At 43.4% G+C, this 19128-nt stretch overlaps 1 protein-coding gene across 1 annotated transcript; it reads left to right on the top strand.

Annotated features, from left to right (window-relative positions):
• The first annotated feature begins 209 nt into the window (after positions 1 to 209).
• Positions 210 to 17566, top strand: LOC140908352 (D-beta-hydroxybutyrate dehydrogenase, mitochondrial). Its single transcript, XM_073335318.2, has 4 exons — positions 210 to 673; positions 9672 to 9824; positions 12439 to 12569; positions 15918 to 17566. Exons 1-4 carry the CDS (start codon positions 337 to 339, stop codon positions 16263 to 16265), a joined length of 969 nt encoding a protein of 322 aa, XP_073191419.1. The 5' UTR covers positions 210 to 336; the 3' UTR covers positions 16266 to 17566.
• Positions 17567 to 19128: the final 1562 nt, after the last annotated feature.

Here is a 19128-nt window from a genome sequence, read left to right as displayed (position 1 = left end):
GCACGTGATAACTATCAATACCTTGTGGGAAATGAATGGCTGGGCTATAATGACAACTTTCCTCAAAAAGTTTTGTGGCAAATCTGCCTCATGATTCCAGGGCGCCCCTAAATTTCAGCCCCAGCTGTGGGCCAGCCGGGAGAGAGGTGCCCTGAACCCAGACGTGGGTGTGCCCTGACCCCTCCCCGTGCTGTGTGTGAGAGAGCCTCTTTCTCCTCTCGCCGGGCAGGGAAATGCTCCCCGCAAAGGGGGGAAGGGGGCGGGTTTCTCCCCAGCGGACTGCCCGGCGCGGGGACGCTGGCCAGACGGAGCAGAGCCGGGGGCGGAGCAGCCACCATGTGGGAAGCGACCGCGCTGCTGCTGCTGCTCTTGCTGCTGCCCCTGGCGCTGCGGGCCGGGCTCCCGCGGCGGGCAGCGCTGCAGCCGGCCGGCCGGGCCGTGCTCATCACCGGCTGCGACAGCGGCTTCGGGCACGGGCTGGCCCTGCGCCTGCACCGCCTGGGCTTCACCGTCTTCGCCGGCTGCCTCTGCCCGGGCGGCGAAGGGGCGCAGCGGCTGCGGCGGGAAGCCGCCTCCGGCTCCGGCCGCCTGCGGGTGCTGCCGTTGGATGTCACCCGGGAGCGGGACGTGGCCGCGGCCAAGGAGTTGGTGCTGAGCAACCTGCCGGAGACAGGTGAGAGCGTCCTGCGCCCGGCCCTTACTCCGGAGGCAGCGCGTTCACACGGCACTGCCCTGCTCCGGCTCCTGGCCTCTGCCGCCGGCTGCCACCTGCCAAAGACCCTTCCCAGGGACAGCAGCCACCCAGGGCAGCCACTCATCCTCCGCACCGGGGCCGGGCTCCGGACACTGGAGTAAATCCGGAGCAGCGTTTGCTCCCGCGTCCGAGCAGGGTCTGGCCCTAGACTCAGGGCTGGGAGTTCAACCAGGGTCGATATAGGGGCGCCTGGTAGCAAAACGAGAGGATCATCAATAAACCTTCCGGTCTTGTAAACTCCTTGGGGCAGGGGGCCTGCTGCCTTTGTCTCTTGTCCAGCCCCAGGTCTGCTGGGAGGCTTCCTCAATAAAAGGTATTGATCTGGCCATCAAATATCAATGGAAACAAAATGGTAAACAGAGTTCCCCTGAGGTTCCACCCTGCTCTGCTAGTTCATACCCCTTTTGTCTGGGGTAGTTCAGACCCCTGCTGTGTCCAACCATTTGGCGGAGCTGAATACGCCATGTGCTGGGTTAGGTGCTGGGGATCAAAGTTCATGAAATCTTTCTTCTGAGGTTTGACTGCTTGGGGCTTGAGCTCTGAGATCTGGGTTGGGATGAACCCAAATATCAGAACCAAAAATTCAGCGGCGACTACTGACGATCACCTATTTTTTTTTTAGACTTTTAGCCATAAATCAACCCAAACCGTTGTTAATTTGTCCGGTGGCAGCACCCTTCATGGACCTGGGACCCCTTGTGCGAGGTGTTGTGCAAACACAGAATAAAAAGACAATCCTTTCCCCCAAAGAGTTTACAGTCACGAACCCATCAATGAATCTTGACTAAACTTCCAAGTTCGTAGTGAAAAAGGAAACCCACCAAGTGTTGCTTGTCTGGGGGTTTCTTTGTGAGTATTTTGCAGAGATCTAATTATAGGTAATAATGGGGAGGAGAGCAAATGAAGAAGTACAAGCAAGAGGAAAACAAGTAGTTTCTGGAGTGATTTGAAAAGAGGTACATAAATGCAGGAAAGCTGCAGAGTAGAAGGCTCTTGTACCAAGAACGACCAATTATTTATCAGTCTAACGTTTTGTTTTATAAAGCTAGTGCATAGCACTTGGTCAGATGTGGGATGGATATTTAAAACCAAATGTAAAGTCTAAACCTTATTCAGTGTGAATGGCTGACCTGACACCAAAGGGAGTGGAGGGGAGATGTGCTCATTTGCACTCTTCATTGGAGATGTTACACATGGTAGCAGAAATGAGGCAATTTCCCTGAAATTAGGGACAGCCTGTAACCAGAATTGTTTTGTCAGGAGGGCATGCAGAGATGGAAGAGCGCATGGGAAGCCTCCTTTGGTCATCTCCCTGTCCCACCTGCACAGCAGTAGGGTCGAATTTCCCTCTAGCATGGGCAATGAGATCCGTGTGGGAGGACACCTCTGCCTGCATAGAGCTGCATTAATTTCAGCAGGGCTGTGTACTAACACAAGTGCACCCACAATGATTTCTCTGCAGAACTGGATGGCTGGGCACAAAGTTGGTGAGGGGATGACAGCGCCCATTAGCCTCCACATAATATATGAACTTAGGGTATATTATATGGTCTAAAATAATCACAAGCAGCACAAATCCCTGTTTACCTTATCAGAACAGTGTTAGACTGCTACGACTGAACTTATTGGACCTGAACCATGCATGTGCCATGCAAGGCAAAACTCTTTATAGACTTAAGTCTGCAGGGCGTAAACACTTCTATTAGCCATTGAAGCCAATGGAGTTGCATCAGGGATGGATTTAGCCCAATACATTTACACAGTACTTTGCAAAAGAAGTTAAGTGCATCTGTAATTCTGAGCAAATGATTTTCATTAACACAAAAGTTATAATGAAGAATAAAGCACATGGCACAACAATGGAAATGCAGGACACATTCTTGACTAGCTTGTTAGGATATGTCCTGGAAAGGAACAAGAATATAGAAAGTAAACAAAAGCACAGAAGCCTCTCATTAAGTATGTGTATTTATGGGTTATCCTGACCTCAACTGATTAAGTCTTTCCCTTTTAGGTTCTTTCCCCAGCTTTAGAAACAACAGCTGCATCCCAAGGCCAGTGTTTATAGGCTAGACAGAGCCCAGGGACTTAAAGGAGCATCACCCTGAAACTCCTGTGCAGGGGCAATTAGTTGTACCTTATACCAAAGCAGTAGCTGGCATCTGTTCAGCGAAATCTTGATTAACAAGGTTAGCTTGCCAAATTGGGGGTATTATGAAAGACTCTTACTGCAAGGCCTGATTCATGGGGGCAGCAGGGAAGGGAATTTTCCAGGGATTATGCTTGTTTGATTCAGCTCATTTACATGGAATGTCCAGATCATAATATATACATTCTGTTACACTGATCTAGACCTTTAAGACCTGATCCAGAGACTAAGTGAAGTCAGTGAAAAGACTCTCCTTGCCTTAAATGGGCTTTGGACTAGGCCCTTAATAAGACACTTATACCTATTCTGTTATATTACATTATACATAATCAGGATCTTGTATGTATTATACATCTGATGATGGCTCTTCACTTTTTTGCTCAACCTCTCTGCTTGAGCAGCTATTGAGTGTGCCATGGAGAAAACCAGGTAAAAGTCAAGGTAAAGTGGTTTTACGAATCCTACCAGCGTGTACTTTACTTCTAAATTACTAGGCAGTCTTTCTCCTATGAGTATATTAACATTAAGTACAATGGAGCCACTGGCTTAATTTAATATCTGATTTAATACAGTGAATTCCAAAGGCCTTATTAGTGGTTTGCAAAATATAGGGGCATAAAACATTTCATTTCAAGTGGAACAAAAGCCAAGAAACTGATGTATGTGGGGTTGACATTAGCAACCTTCCTGCATGGGCTTCTTCAACCAGCCAGGATGTAGTGATCCATCTCTTTAATTATAATGGGCTAGATTGTGCCCTCCCCCCTTTCATGAGTGTCCTGTGTGCAGGGGGCTGGAACAATGTGTGTAGTGGGGGTGCTGAGAGCTATTGAACCAAACTGTAAATCTTGTATATAATGAAAACCACTTCAAACGAGGGGTGCTGCAGCACCCCCAGTACTCCTAGTTCCAGCACCTATGCCTGTGTGGGTGGAGAGAGTAAGGACTCTACCTCTTTTGTGAGGCCTGGATAAGGGTCTCCTAGAATTTCTTACACGGTGCGTGTGGGAGGAGGCAGTGGTTTAGAGACTGTTTCTGAGTTGCTCGCCTCCTTCCTATTTCCCTAGAGCAACTCACCGTAAGAGGGTGGGCCAGATTTGGGGGGTGATAGTACGAGGTGCTCCTTAAAGTGGTGTAACCAATTACTTTCTCTGCAATGCAGCCTGGAGCTCAGAGCTTGTATGCTCTCCACGGGACAAAACCTTCCAGGTTAGCCCAATATTTCAGAAGGGCCTAACTCTGCAGCCCTTACTCACACCATTCACCTCCTTGGGACTCTTGGTGAAAGCTATGTACCTTAGTTGATTTCAGTTGGCCTCCTTGTCTGAGTAAGCACTACTTGGTGTGAGTAAGGGTTGTAGAATCAGAGCCTAAATGAATGAAACATTAAAATGAGATCCTCCTTGCCTCCCAAAAATATATACAATATTATAGATAAAACTCTACATCTCATTAGGCTAAATATTCTTTAGCCACTAGATAAGTACTGAACTTTGAGTGTTGCATATAGTTCCAGACAAAATATAGTGCCTGTTAAATAAATCCAGATCAAGCAGGAACTCAAGCTGTCTGGAAGCCTGTTTGCTTGTGCCTGGAGATACAATAGCTTTTTATAATAAATTCCTCCTGCTTAAGAAGGACTGTGATCCCGGAATTCCATATGCTATGACACAGACTAGGCAGTATTATTCCAGGCATAATAATGACTTTACAGCCAAATCTTCCAAAGGGGCCACAGATTTTGGGTGCCTCAGTACAAAGACTTCAATGGGAGTTGTGGGTGCTCTGCACCGTGGAAAATTGGGCCTAAGGTGACTCGTTTTTCAGTAACAAAACAAAAAAAAAATTAAATTAGTGAACCATTTGGATAATGGTTCTGATTCACATTTTGATACAAATGTTGCAAATGTATTTTTTGGGAAAAGCAGTTTTTTTTAAAAAGTCAATTTTTTTCACAGATTTTTCTATTTTTGAAAAAGAAGTCCATTTTTTTGTTTTTTTACAAAAACCCTTTTCATTCAGAAAAAAATCTGACCTGTGTAATCATGACCTATAAGTACCTACACGGGAAGAACATATCTGATAGCGGAGAGCTCTTTATCTAGCAGATAAGGGTAACAAGATCCAATAGCTGGGAGTTGAAACTAGACAAATGCGAGCTAAAAAAGGAGCAATTTTTTAACAGTGAAGGTAATTAACTATTGGAGCAGTTTACGAAGGGATGTGGATTCTATATTATACCCAATCTTTAAATCAAGATCAGATATCCTTCTGAAAGATATGCTCTTGTTCAATCACAAGTTACTCGGCTTGATGCAGAAATCCTTGGTGAAATTCTTTGGACAGTATTATGCCGGAGGTCAGACTAGATTATCATAATGGTCCCTTCTGACCTTAAAATTTATGAAAACATCTTGCATTAGAATAAGTTCACCTAAGGTTTCCCATTCTAACTGATGAGGATAGCTAGTTTCTAGTTTTAAGTATTGCTGAAGAATTCCCTGACCCTCTTAATACTGTGAAGAATACAGTTGTATGCATGAAAGAGGTGTTGGATCTTTTTGAGTCACTAAACATTTGTCCTTCAGACGTGATCTGGCGAATAGCTGTCTTCTGAGCCCTCTTTCATAACTGATTGGCCAATATTCTGTCATCTTTGTTCCCTTTATCATAAAAGGAGTATTTATTCACTCTTTTTCTCTAAGGAGCTGATTCAGTTTTCCTCTAGTGTTTATTACATCCCTAAATAATATTTCCAGTATCACCTAGAGACGCCAGGGCTGCATTGTGCTAGGAATATATATACATGTAGTAAGAGACAGCCTCTGCTCTGAAGGCCCTATGGTCTACATAGATAAGACAAAGAGTATCATACGCAAGCAGAAGATAGGGAATTGAGGTGCAGAGATTAAGTGATTAGCCCAAGGTCACACAGGGAATCTGTGAGAGACCAGGAATGGCATCCAGATCTCCTGAATCCGACTCTGTTGCCTTAACCTCAAATGTTTCCTTCTTCCCAAGTTCTAACCTATGTTTTCCATCTTTTCTAGGGTCCCTCTGTAGGCTGCAGGTCCTTTGAACATCAGTTCACTCATCAGGATTGCTTTGGCAGCTTTCCATAACACATCAACACTACAGCACTGTGTTCCTTGTTTGCCGTGTTCTCTGACATATCATTTCTCAAGTTTTTAAGGCTGTTCTCCTTATGTAACATAGTGTTATAGGGGGCCTAGTGCTACTGGACCCATGGGAAGTCATACTTCAGCAAAATCAGTACCAAATCAGATACCAAAGTACCGGTAATACCTGATTGGATTCTCTCTCTCTTCATAGATTGTTTCTCTCTGTAGAGCTATGGTCTATTCTAGACTATACAACCAGGTGCTTCTGAAACTCATTTTCCATGAGTATGTTGCTTTCTCTAGACATCTGACATGGAAGATGGTATAACACAGGGCCTTCATTACTGAAACACCCTCTTTAACCATTTATAACATAATGAGCAGCGCTGAACGAAAAGTAGGAAGCATGTTTCAAATGAAAACAATAAAAATAAAAAATGATTTTTTAAGTTTTTCAGTTTCTGAAACCACACAAACACACACACAGAAATAAATAAATCGGGTTTTCTTTTCTTCCTGTCTTCCTTTCTCTCCCTTTTTTTTTCTTTTTCTCCTTTTTTCATTTTGTCACTGAAAGGGAGGGGGAAGGGAAAAAACAGGGAAGTGGGGAAAAAATGAAAAATTTCCATTGGAAAATTAAAAAAAAAAATTAGTGAAATTTTGTTTTTAAAAAAAAGACCCTTTTTCATCAGAAAAAGGTTCAAATGAAATTTTTCAACCAGTTCTAATAACTGTGCTTTTTTCAGTGGATTCTGAATTGTCAACACACTGTAATACATATAAGGAAGCAGGAATATTTACGAACAATATATTTCACAGAACCAGTAACCCAATTGGCATCTATCTTGTAACATGTTCTTTGATTTTATATTCCATAAAACCCATGGTCAGATATTCCCTTCCACAAATACAATGTCCTTTCCTGCCTGCCGGCTCATGCATAACCTGGAGAATCTCAAAAATAATCAAATCTGAAATTGCAAAAGAGAAATAAAGCTAGAGAGAGCACGTTCTTTATTTTGCTTTTCACATTTTTCACCCTCTTTTCATCTTGCATTCTTATTTGCGGATTTTGAGTGCAGTCTCTTGTCCAGGGAGCTGTTGAGATTGACAGACTGGGGGCTTCACTGCCCCATAGCTTTTTCCAAGGAGTCAAGGAATTTATTAGCGTCTTACAGATGTGCCAAGAGATTTGGGTTTGTTGTAAAGAATAAGCAGCTTTGCAAGGTACCACACTGCCGAGTGTGTACCCAGCTCCATAAGATTTTATATATTTTTAAACCAGAGTGAATTGTATTATCTTTTTTTCTCTGTTTCTACCCTCACATCAGAAAGAACATCAGGGTATCTTCTTTAAATGAAAGAGACATCATTCCACGTGGCAGGGATAGGAGTTTTTCTTTGTCCTTGTGAGAGCCTACTCTCCCTTCTGGAAGCCCCACTAATCTTAAATGAGGTCTCCTAAAGTGAACCTCCAGATCCTCTACTTTATCTGTTAATCTTTGTCCTCAGAATCCGTTTTAACGACCATGGTGTTAGTGAGAATCTCCCCCCATCCTCTAATTCTGTTTGCAGCTTCAGTCCTTCTGTTTCTGATAGAATCTGTGCATTGCCCAATGTCTACCCTGCTCTCAGAAACTGCCATGAGCTCAAGTGAATGTGGGGGGGGGGGAGAGGAGGGACAGTTCTGAGAGCTGGATAGACATTGGATGAGACCCTGACCAAGCACTGCCTTGAGATCTGGAAAGACAAAATCTAGTGAAATCACCCTTGTGGCTTTGCACAAGCAGCTCCAAAAGAGGAGAGTCTGAGCAAGGAGACCCTGGAGCCTGCTCCACAGGGGTGGTCTGGGGAGAGGCGTGATAATATCCATTAGGTCTATGAACGATTCAGCTCCCCTCGCCAGGAACCTTGCTGGTGTGGTTGCAGCAAGCTGTGGTCCCTGCTGCAGTCTTGTAGCCATAGATGACTGGGCAGATGCCCAGCACCCTGTGTCAGGATTAAGAGGAAAGATTCCATTACCCACTCCAGTCCCTACAAATACCCCATTTTCACTGATTCTGTGCAGGGCATGTGAAACTGACCATTTGTATCAAATGCTGCCTTCAGATAACGATGTGCAAGGCCCCTGGCGGAGCTAACAGTAAGCAAAGCTGACGAACCTGGGAGAGACTTAGGACAAGTCTACACTGCAAAATTAAGTCGACCTATGGGTATGTCTACACTACCCGCCGGATTGGCAGGCAGCGATCGATCCAGCGGGGATCGATTTATCGCATCTAGTCTAGACACGCTAAATCGACCCCCGAGCACTCTCCCGTTGGCTCCTGTACTCCACCGCCGCAAGAGGTGCAAGCGGAGTCAACGGGGGAGCGGCTGCAGTCGACTCACCGCGGTGAAGACACCATGGTAAGTTGATCTAAGTATGCTGACTTCAGCTACGTTATGCACGTAGCTGAAGTTGCGTAACTTAGATCGATCCCCCCTCCAGTGTAGACCAGGGCTGAGTTATGTTGATGTACAGCCACTGCAGTAATTAAATCACTTTTGCATGTCCACACTGCGCTCCTTGTGCTGGCAGTGCACGTTCTCACCAGGAATGCTGGTACAGACTGTTCTGTCAGTCTGGGGCATTGTGGGATGGCATCTGAAAGGCAGCAACAGTTGATATAAGCAACGCAGGGTCTACACTGACCTGACTACATCGACCTAAGTGCTACGCCTCTTGCAGAGGTGGCATTGTTCAGTTGGTGTAGTGGGTAAGTTACATCGGTTGGAGCCACATTTTTGTGTAGACACTTGTAGTTAGATCAACATTACGTTGACCTAAATCAGCTGTTGACCTCCCTATGTGATTATTAGCCACTGCACAGATATTACAGGGCTGGTCAGCCTGGAAATACCTGCAACAAGTATTTGAGGACAGGATCTGGAGTAAAGTTTTCAAAAATGACTAAGTAACTTTGGCTCAGTCCCATCTTTTAAAGTGATTTAGGAGTCTAAGTCCATTGACTTGCAATGGGTGTGGGCTCCTAAATACCAAATCGCTTTTTAAAATAGGATTTACACTCCTAAGTTACTTAGACACTTTTGAAAATGTTACCATTTGGTCTTTAGTCTGCTTAATACTGTTTTCACAAAGATGCTCCAAGTTACACAGCAGGATTAATGTAGTTAAAATACCTTGGTGCACTGTTTTGGCAGCAGAAAATGGCCTCCCAGATCATGTTATTCATAAATAACCTAAGGAGACAATATAGTGAATGATTATTAAATAGCACTCAACAGGCTGATATGGCCCAGATAATGGGCACAATTATGTTCCTTCATTAAGCAAAATGTGCACATGCTTATGAATACAAACCTAAAATATAATGTAGCCAAGGACTTATTTCAGATAGCTCTCATTGTGGTGTTCAGTGATATATAAGCTGCTTGCAAGAGCGCTGCTTTATTCTATGTCAGTTCCAGCTGGGTGGGCTTCAGAGTGCCCTGACCAGCCTCTGTCTGAGAAGCTCAGTCCTCAAAGGCACAGACCAATACCACACCCATCTTATGAACATTGTTGAAGGCTCTGAGGGTGTTGTGTCCAGTTTGTCTGGTGGTTAAATATGTTACAGACAGAAGACAATTTTTCCCCCTTCAGGTTTTTGGGGACTGGTGAACAATGCTGGAATATCGACATTCGGCGAGACAGGGTGGCTGCCTATGGAGAAATATGAAAAATTTGTGGATGTGAATCTCCTTGGGTGTATAAGGACAACGTTGGCATTTCTTCCCCTTCTAAGGAAATACAAGGGTAATTCTAATCCAATGTCATCTACAGTTGTAGAATAATTAGTTTACTATAATTAACTGAAACAAAACCCGTCTGTTGTCCAATTTCCTGAAGTGTTACCTGAGAGGACAACACTATCCTGACAAGAGGGCAAGGACGTATAGGGTGAAAAAAGTAGTTTGTTTTAATTTATGAGGAATTAATGACATCAATATCTGTGGTTGGAAACAGAGGGAAATGCTTAAAGCTAGTTGTTAGAGCCGTCCTTCGAGTACAAGAGACTGTCAGCACTGTCACTGGGATACACGCAGCATGGGCAAGGACTTGTTCCGGTATTTAGATCATGCTATTTTATTGTTCATTGCTTCTGGGAGGAAAGATAGTCTTGTGGAGAAGGACTCAGGAGATCTGAATTCAATTTTGGCTCTGACACAGGTTCTCTGAGTTCTAGGGCTGGTCACTTAATCTTTCTGTGTCTCTGTTGTCCCCATTGAACAGATTGGGGATAATAATATTTCCTTTCTTCCACCTTTTGTCTGTCTTGCATTAAGCTCTTCAAGGCAGGGATTGTCTCCTACTACGTGTGTGTACAAGGCCTCACATAATGAGGTCTCGATTGCGGTCTGGAGGTGCTACTGTAACACAAATAATAGAAAGGACCCTGTGATCCAGAAATGGATGCTTTTATCTTACTATTTATCCCTTAGTCACAAATACGCAGCTCTTCAGCCTCCTAGTAACACTGCTTTTTCAATACATGGGAAAAAATGTAATGAAACCTTAGCACACTGTAAAACGAATGGCCAAGTTATGTTAATATCACAAGAACACAGCACTGCTTCCGCCTGTTTAGAAGCTATGGAAGTGCTACACTGCTAACTTGTGGGATGCAGTCACTCTCCTTCTATGATATGTCGCTGCTAACACTCTATCACCCAGACCTGCAAAGACTTTTATGCATGTGCTTAACTTTAGGCACTGTATGGCGATCCATTGACGTTATTCCTGAAACACTGCCATGACTGTAACAATTTATATTTTGTCTGACCCCAGCACCCTCTCATTCTGGCCAATGGAGATAGGTCCTGTGCAAGGGAAGAGCAGAGTGATCCCAGAGTGGCCAGGCTGCCTTGAGGTTCCTGGGCCATTGTGTCTTCCTGGCACAGTACTTATTACAATAGCACCTAGATGCCACAACCAAGATCAGAGCCGCATTGTTTTGGGTGCTGTACTTACATACACATACTCTGGGCTGGTCTACACTAAGGGGGGAGATTGATCTAAGTTATGCGTCTTCAGCTACGTGAATAACATAGCTGAAGTCGACGTACTTAGATCTACTTACCACGGTGTCTTCACTGCTGTGTGTCAACGGGAGACGTTCTTCCGTCGATTCCCCTTCCGCTTCTCATTGAGGTGGAGTACCGGAGTCAACACTAGAGTGATCAGCGGTCGATTTATCGCATCTATACTAGACACGATAAATCGACCCCTGCTGGATCGATCGCTGCCCATCGATCCGGCCGATAGTATAGACATGCCTTAAGACGCAAGCCCTGAGCTTGCATTCTAAATTCTAAATAGGCAAGGCAGGGAAAAGGAAGTACTGTGATCCCCATATGACAGGGGAGCTCTGAAGCAGAGACATTAAGTGGCTTGCCAAGGTCACACAGTGACTCCGACACAGGAGTTGAACCCAAATCTCTAGTCCTTAACCACAAGACCATCCTGCCTCTCAGTACCTGAGGTATCATCATACATGTAAACATTTCTAGTTCTATGGTATAATTATTTGTTGGAGCTCTAGGAGTAAATTGTTCAGCTGGGCTGGAGCAAAATTCCTTGTTCTGGACACCTTTGAACTTTAGTAGACTGGTACATTGGACAAAAATCATAAAATGATTATAACAATGGCACAAGCCATGGAAATCACCACCAAATGGAATGAGAAGACACACATTTGTGGAAATCACACTACCTTTCCAGGGCTAACCTTCTTTGAAGTCAATGGAGTTGCACTGGTATAAAACTGGTGTTACAGTGAAATCAGCCCCATCATGATGAATAATTAGACACTGTCTCTCTCCCCTACTACAATCCTCCTTTTAGATGCACAATCCCTTCATTTTTATTTCTTTTATTTACCCACTGATTTTAGGGGTTGCTTTGCTGCAATTTCTTTCCTCCTCTCTGTGGAGTGGTTATACAATTCCTGGTCTTCCACAGTTTCCAGAGAGGACCAGGATATATTTCACCAGGGAGCTTAATAAATGTAGGAATTTCGTGATCAGGGAATTCTCTAGTTGTTGGTTAAAGTATGGCTCTTTGCGTTTATGTCCTTATGCTACACGCTTTATGTTTGAACTTACTGGCTCAGAACTGGCAGGATGCAAGTTGTGACTATATTACACTTAGTCTGGATCAGCACCTGCAAATAACCAAGAAACGAGACTTTTGGAGGAAGCTTGGTTTTTTGAGCTACAGAGGTGAACATACTATAGTAAGGTTATGATGGGAATGCACATCTTAGCCTCACTGCACAGTAAGGCAGTTATGAGGGAAAGATTATGAGGGAAAACAAGGAATTTAAATACTAAGTTATTTGTCATTTGAACAGTGTTTTTTTCCCCTCCAGGACGTATGGTCTTTATGTCTAGTGTTACTGCATATTTTACTTTGGGGAATGGCATTTACTCTATGACCAAGGCAGCCATAGAAAAATTTTGTGATGCCTTAAGACTGGAAATGAAGAAGTTTGGAGTGCTGGTAAGATACTTATTCAGCTTTTTTTTCACTCACAAAAGCTGTTTATATATTTCAGAAGTAACCATTAATTTTGCATGAATAAAAGATGTATTCTATATTTTTATAGCATCTTTCCTCCTGAAACTCTACACACATCACTGACCTGTCATTATTTCTGGGGTGGAGGGGAGCAAGCAGCTTATGCAGAGGATATTGCATATTGATGAGGGGAAAGGGAAATTTTAGCCAAGCAGACTCTTCGTCTTGCGAAAAGTCATATTTAAAAGCCCTCTCGGTAAACGGCATATATTAACACTGGAAAGATGAAGAGCTGAGTCAACCCTGGATTCCAGCCTCTGGTTCCAGGATGTCTAAGATGCAGATCCTTCTAGGATCTATGTTGGTTTCTAGGTATGTGATCCCCAGCAGGCAGTGTGGCCTAGTGGATAGGGTACTGGCTTGGGAGTTGGGTGCTCTGGCTGCTATTTCCAGCAATGTGGGACTTTGGGAAGACACTGTGTTTCCCCTCCCATCCTTTGTCTGCCTCATCTGTTTACATTGTAACTTCTCTGGGGCAGGAACTGTCTCTCTCCATGAGTTTATACAGTGCCTGTCAAGAAGAAGAAGTTGTAACAACATACTGTAACTAAAACTTCCCTTCAGTGGGGTAGTTACTGGGGGCGATGAGGACTTCAAAAGTGAGCGGTGTGGGATAAGAAGGAAGCGGGACCAGGTTGCCCAGGGAGTACATTGACCTGGTGTCTCTCACTCACAGAGCTCCTCTGGAGTTTCCAGAGGGAGGTAAAGGTTCACTCCTCTTGTAGGAAACCTGAGTGCTGGAGACATCCCTCCCCACTAGATTGCCAGGGGCTGCGCTGATGGTGACTGGTGAAATATACACCTCCCGAACCAGGGCTCCTTTGCCGATGGAACCCTAATGACCGAACCTAAAGCTTAGATCACTGAACAGCTCATCTAGCTTTTCCTTTGAATCGTTCCTCCATTTAAATCCTCATTCAGCGCTCCCTAAATGGTCCCCGAAGAAATTACTACAGCATAGACTAATTGTATGCACCGCTCACAGCAGTTCGGTTGTGGAAAAGCTGTAGCTGTGTTTCAACAGCTGCCCCCTTTTGGAAAACAATATACAATCCCTTGCATTGTACACGTTGAAATACCTATGGCACGATGAGGATTTGAACTGCTTAGCTAAGGATAATCTTGAGTGCACGGAAGTGCTTAGTTTAAGAGGTTAGCTGTTCCAGTTTGCTTGGACTTTAATGTTCAAAATATATTTCTCTACTAATTACCTTTGCGAATAAATATGGTGGTGGTATTTATGAGGATTACTTTTATATCCACTCACTATGGGCTAAGCTGTGGCTAGCCCTTAGCTAATCCCCCTTGTCCCCTTCATCACTGCTTAGCCCGCCTAAAGACTGGCAGGATGCATCGCCTTGAGAGTCTCTCCCTCTTTTCTGGAGCCACTCTCCCAAAAGGGGGCAGGGAGCAGATGGAGCCATGTCTCTACATAAGAACAGCCATACTGGGTCAGACCAAAGGTCCATCTAGCCTAGTATCCTGACTTCCAACAGTGGCCAATGCCAGGTGCCCCAGAGGGAATGAACAGAACAGGTAACCATCAAATGATCCATACCCTGTCACCCATTCCCAGTTTCTGACAAACAGAGACTAGGGACACCATTCCTACCCATCCCAGCTAATAGCCTCCATGAATTTATCTAGTTCTTTTTTGAACCCTCTTATAGTCTTGGCCTTCACAACATCCTCTGGCAAGGAGTTCCACAGGTTGACTGTGTATTGCATGAAGAAATGCTTCCTTTTATTTGTTTTAAACCTGCTGCCTACCCCCTCTATACATTGGCCAGCCAAACTGACTGCCCACCCAGTGCACAATATGTTGCACCCATTAAAGGGATACAGCAGTTTGTGCTCTCTGTAGCTAGGCAGGCCATTCGTCCAGTAAATGGTCCTGCTTTTCTACAGTTTGTCCCCTGTCCAGTACTGAGACAAAACCAGACCTGGTTTTGTCTGGGGGACGCCATTTTGAAGAGTGCGCTGCCCTGCCCTTGCCAGCGTTACCTCATGTACATCATGTGTGTGAAGTCCAGTGCTCCTCGCCTTGCATTGGGTCTGTGTTGCCACTTACAAAAGGCTGTGGCTAAATGCCATAGTCTAGCCCTACAGGGTATGTCTACCTTGTAGTTAAAAACTCATGGCTGGCCTGTGCCAGCTGAGTTGGACCTGTGGGGCTAGGACTAAGGGGCTGTTTAAATGCAGTGTAGATGTTCAGGCTGCCTCCCACCTCTGCAGAGTCCTCGAGCCCCTGCTCCATCCCGAGCCTCAGCATTCACAGCCCCTTAGCCCAAGCCTGCTGGCACAGGCCAGCTGCAGGTTTTTAATTACCGTGTAGACAAACCCGTAGTGTCACTATTACGTGACATAGGTAGTTTTAACAAATACGCTGTTAACCACTTAACCGTAGTGAGATATTCCAAGTCAGATGTGCCCGCTATAGTGTCAAACATGCCCACTGCAATCTCTGGGAAGCTAACAGAACAGCAGCACCAATGCAAGCAAGGACAATGGAGACTCAGCAGCAAAGGATTTGGAAACTTTGGGTGTAAACCTAAACATACAGAAATCAGAGGGATTTCCAGTGGGATCAGGAACATAATCTTTGTCCCTATCTACTTGGAAATCAAAGTCCCATTACCTGTTCCTTAGAACTGCTAGGAAAACAGAATTTCCATCCCATGAAAAATTCCAGCATTTCCTAATTTTCATTTATCTCGCAATGGGACAAAAAGTTGAAATTTCTGAATTTACCATGTAACTGAAATTCAAAACCATTTCATTTTGGATACATCGAAACGGCCTTATCAAAATGTTTCATTTAAATAATGTCAAAACATTGTGTCCTGATAACGTTTCACTGATGTAAAAAATAAAAAAAAGTTATATACATATAAATATGAAATCCACTGTACAATACATAAAATATATAAACAGGAATTAAAATTTAAGGAAGTTAAAAAAAATTAAGTCAAAGTGAAGGAAAACAAGACAGTTGAAATGAAACAAAGTCAAAATGATATACTCCATTTTGATTGTAATCAACATTCCCACGAAACATTTGATTTTGCAGAAGCCACATTTTCCAGCAGAACTATTCTGTTAAAAAAACCAACCCAATTTCGACCAGCATTACTGCTCCTATTATTTCACTGAATTCAGAGCAGCTGATTATATTCTAATAGGTTTCAGAGTAGCAGCCGTGTTTGTATTCGCAAAAAGAACAGTTCTCATAGTTCTAATAGTTATTTCCTAATTTGCTTTTCCTTTTAGGTTTGTGTTATTCAGCCGGGAAATTACGCATGTTCAACTAATATTCAGCCACCAGTCAATGCACAGCAGATCTGGAACGAACTTACTGAGGAGGAAAAGGCAGTCTACAATAAAGAATACGTGCAAGAACGTTCAGACTTTTTCAACAGCATGCTTAAAGAAGGGTGCACCACAGGCCACGAGGTTGTAGATGCCATGGTGGATGCTCTAATATCACCTGCGCCCAAGGCACGTTATATGGTTGCGAAGCTAAAGGAAAAACTGTTGGTCTTTATATGCACAGGTTTCCCAACAGCTGTGATGGATTCAATTCTGTCCTTTGCACTGAGTAAAGTGAAACTGACATAGCCCTGTGGAGAGAATACCAACTCCTCGTTCTGCTCTATTATTCACGTTGGACAACTTTTGTAAGCAAAGGATTTACAGCTTGGTCCAAAGCCTGTTGAAATCAGTGGACAGACTCCCATTGACTGATACGAGCTTTGGATCAGACTCTTATGCTAGGACTGTAACTTTTGCATACTGAAATGCATCTGGAGTTGAATGTAAAAGAATTCAGTTGCTGTACTCTGGGACACAGCACTGCTCCGCTTGCTGTAAGGATTAGCTCACATGCGGCTGTGTTCCTTGCCTCTCGAATCTAATGCATTTTATTTTTCTGTAGAATCTTTCAGATGAAAGTACCACAGAATGCTTCCACATCAGTTACAAGTAGAGTATACCCCACAGTGACATTGATAGATACAATCAGGCAGGGATGAAGAATGCAATAGTTTTGAGAGCCTGAAAAAGTATTTTATTGGTTTGTTAGAGGCAGAGCTAGGAGTGTTAGGCTGGGAGCGAGAAATGGGCATTGAAGTAGGTTTGAATGGAGTCAGGAGGGTGCAGAGAGCTAGGGAGCCTTAAATGAATTATGAAAGTATAGGTCCTTACCACTGGAAACAATAGCTACCACTGTGAAGTATTTTAAGCTCACTGATATTTTGCTTAAATCTGTAACATCAAAGCAAATATGGCATATGCTTTGTAAAATAAATAAGTAACACATTCCACTTACAAAATGAATGTTCATTCCTAAAACGATTTATTGCCTGTCTCTAATGTCCAGATTAACCAACACATGAAGCCAAGGTGCGGTCAGAGAACTAAACACAAAAGACGGCAAGCAGTTAGCGCTGCGCAATCAGCAGCTAGTAGTTGAGGAAAGTCTGCACATACAGCTTGTGGCTCAGTTTGATGTTTCAGAGGTGCCATTTCTTTCTGTCAATATAGGAATTAATTAAGGGTCTGATGTAAAGTCTATTGAAATCAGTGGAAAAAGTCGCACTGATTTCAATGGGAGTTGGATCAGAGCCTAAATGCTTTTGGATGTATATGAATTTAGTGCTCATGAAACATGCTAAATTAACACATGTGAAGCTGCTGCCCCATCAATCAGCCTCCATCCATACTGGGGACTACTCCAATCGGTGTTTTCCCCAGGAATTGAAATTAGAGGAGGTGTTTGAATTTACCAGGGGGTGAAGGCCAAGGAGTGAGACCATAAAGGTGAAGGTGGGCTGCATGGCACCATAGTAAAAACTGAAAAATGTTTCACGACCATTTTATTAGATTTAACTCATGTTTTAAAAATCATCACACAAATTAAAGTTGGCTACTCAAGCCTTCTATGAAACTACATCTACATCCTTCTTGGTCTCTTGTTGTAATTTTGCACAACTCTGTTAATGAACTTCTCAAATGCAGTGTGTTCATCTTTGATGGCTCCTCATGTGTCCAGTATTTCCAGTCCTTCAACTGATACGTTCATTCACATGATCAGACAGAAGGTGACTTTTTTCAGAATGCAAAATTCTATCCATGATGAAAATGAACACTCAGCTGTAGCTGCTGTGACTGAGAGTAGCAAGAGATGAATTCCTACTTCTTTCATCTCCGGAAACAGAGCACAAAGATCAGGTCAAGCCACTAATGATGATAAAAAAGAAGTTGAAGTCAAATCTTCATTAATTTGTTCTATGACATTCCACTCCATGTTCAAATTCTCCATTCTGTCCTGACCACATGGCAGCCCCATTAATGATAGCGCTTCACTCCATTCACCTGTCAGGGTTTTATAAGATGGGCATCTTTAAAAGCTATGTAGAGATTGAGTAGAATCCAGAAGTTGCTGTTGTAGATTTGTAAGGATCAAGTTTGTTCAGTTGGCTCAACAGACACTTCTTGTCCTCTTCACTTAAGGATTCAATATAAGTGCCTTCATTAGTCAACTTCTGGATTGAAGTCTTTGCTTCTTCCAGTATGTTTTCAATGGTTATCCCTCTGATTGATCCAAGTGTAGCTTCTATTGCTGGACAAAGATCTACTACTCTTGTAGCAGATGCCTGGATGGCATTGTTTAATGACCCAAGCGGTTTCAACAGTAGACTTACAAAAGAGAGAATGGCAATTGTCTTCTCTGAATGTCTTAGCAAAAGTAGTCCACCAGCCTCACCACTTAGATCCATCCCCTCTTGGTAGATACTTTCCAAAGCCAGTAATAACGGCTGCAGTAATTTTAAGACAATAGCCAAGAATCGCTCAGGAGAAAGCCAGTGGGTTTTCCCAGGTTGGACTAATCTGAACTTCAGTTCCAGAGCATCTTCTATTTTTTTCCAAGATGTTCAGTCTTTTTGGACTCTTGTTGAAAAAAAAGAGAATAATGAAGACATTAAACATATGGCTTTTTTAACGTCTTTTGAAGATTCTGCAGCTTGTACTAGAGCTAGTTGGAGTGGATGGCCTCTGCAGTGTGTATAGGAGAGATTAGGGTTACACTTTTCTCTGAGCAAAGCTTGCACTTCATCATGTCTTCTAGAGAAGTTTGCAGCTCCATCAAATGCACAAGCAGCCATCTGTTTGGGGTCCAATTTAAAAGCATTTAACTCTTCTAAAATGTGGGTTATCAACGATTCAGCTGATGTGTCTTCTATAACCTGAACATCTAAAAATGCATCTACTGGCCTTCCACTGACATCAAGAATAACGTATGCAATGATTTAATACTTGATTCCCATTTGCATCGGTGCATTCATGAGCCATGTACACATGTCTTTGTTCATACTTTTCAAACCTATTATGCTTTTTCAGGTACAAGTGTTTTACCATATATATGCTTTTAAAGTGTGTATTAACATTTCAATTTCAATTCAAATTTTCAACCAACTACATG

The sequence above is a fragment of the Lepidochelys kempii genome, chromosome 3 (assembly GCF_965140285.1).
Source record: "Lepidochelys kempii isolate rLepKem1 chromosome 3, rLepKem1.hap1, whole genome shotgun sequence".
Classification (NCBI taxonomy): Eukaryota; Metazoa; Chordata; order Testudines; family Cheloniidae; genus Lepidochelys; species Lepidochelys kempii.
Note: the sequence above shows the minus strand (reverse complement) of the source record. Positions and strands in the feature narration are given on the sequence as shown.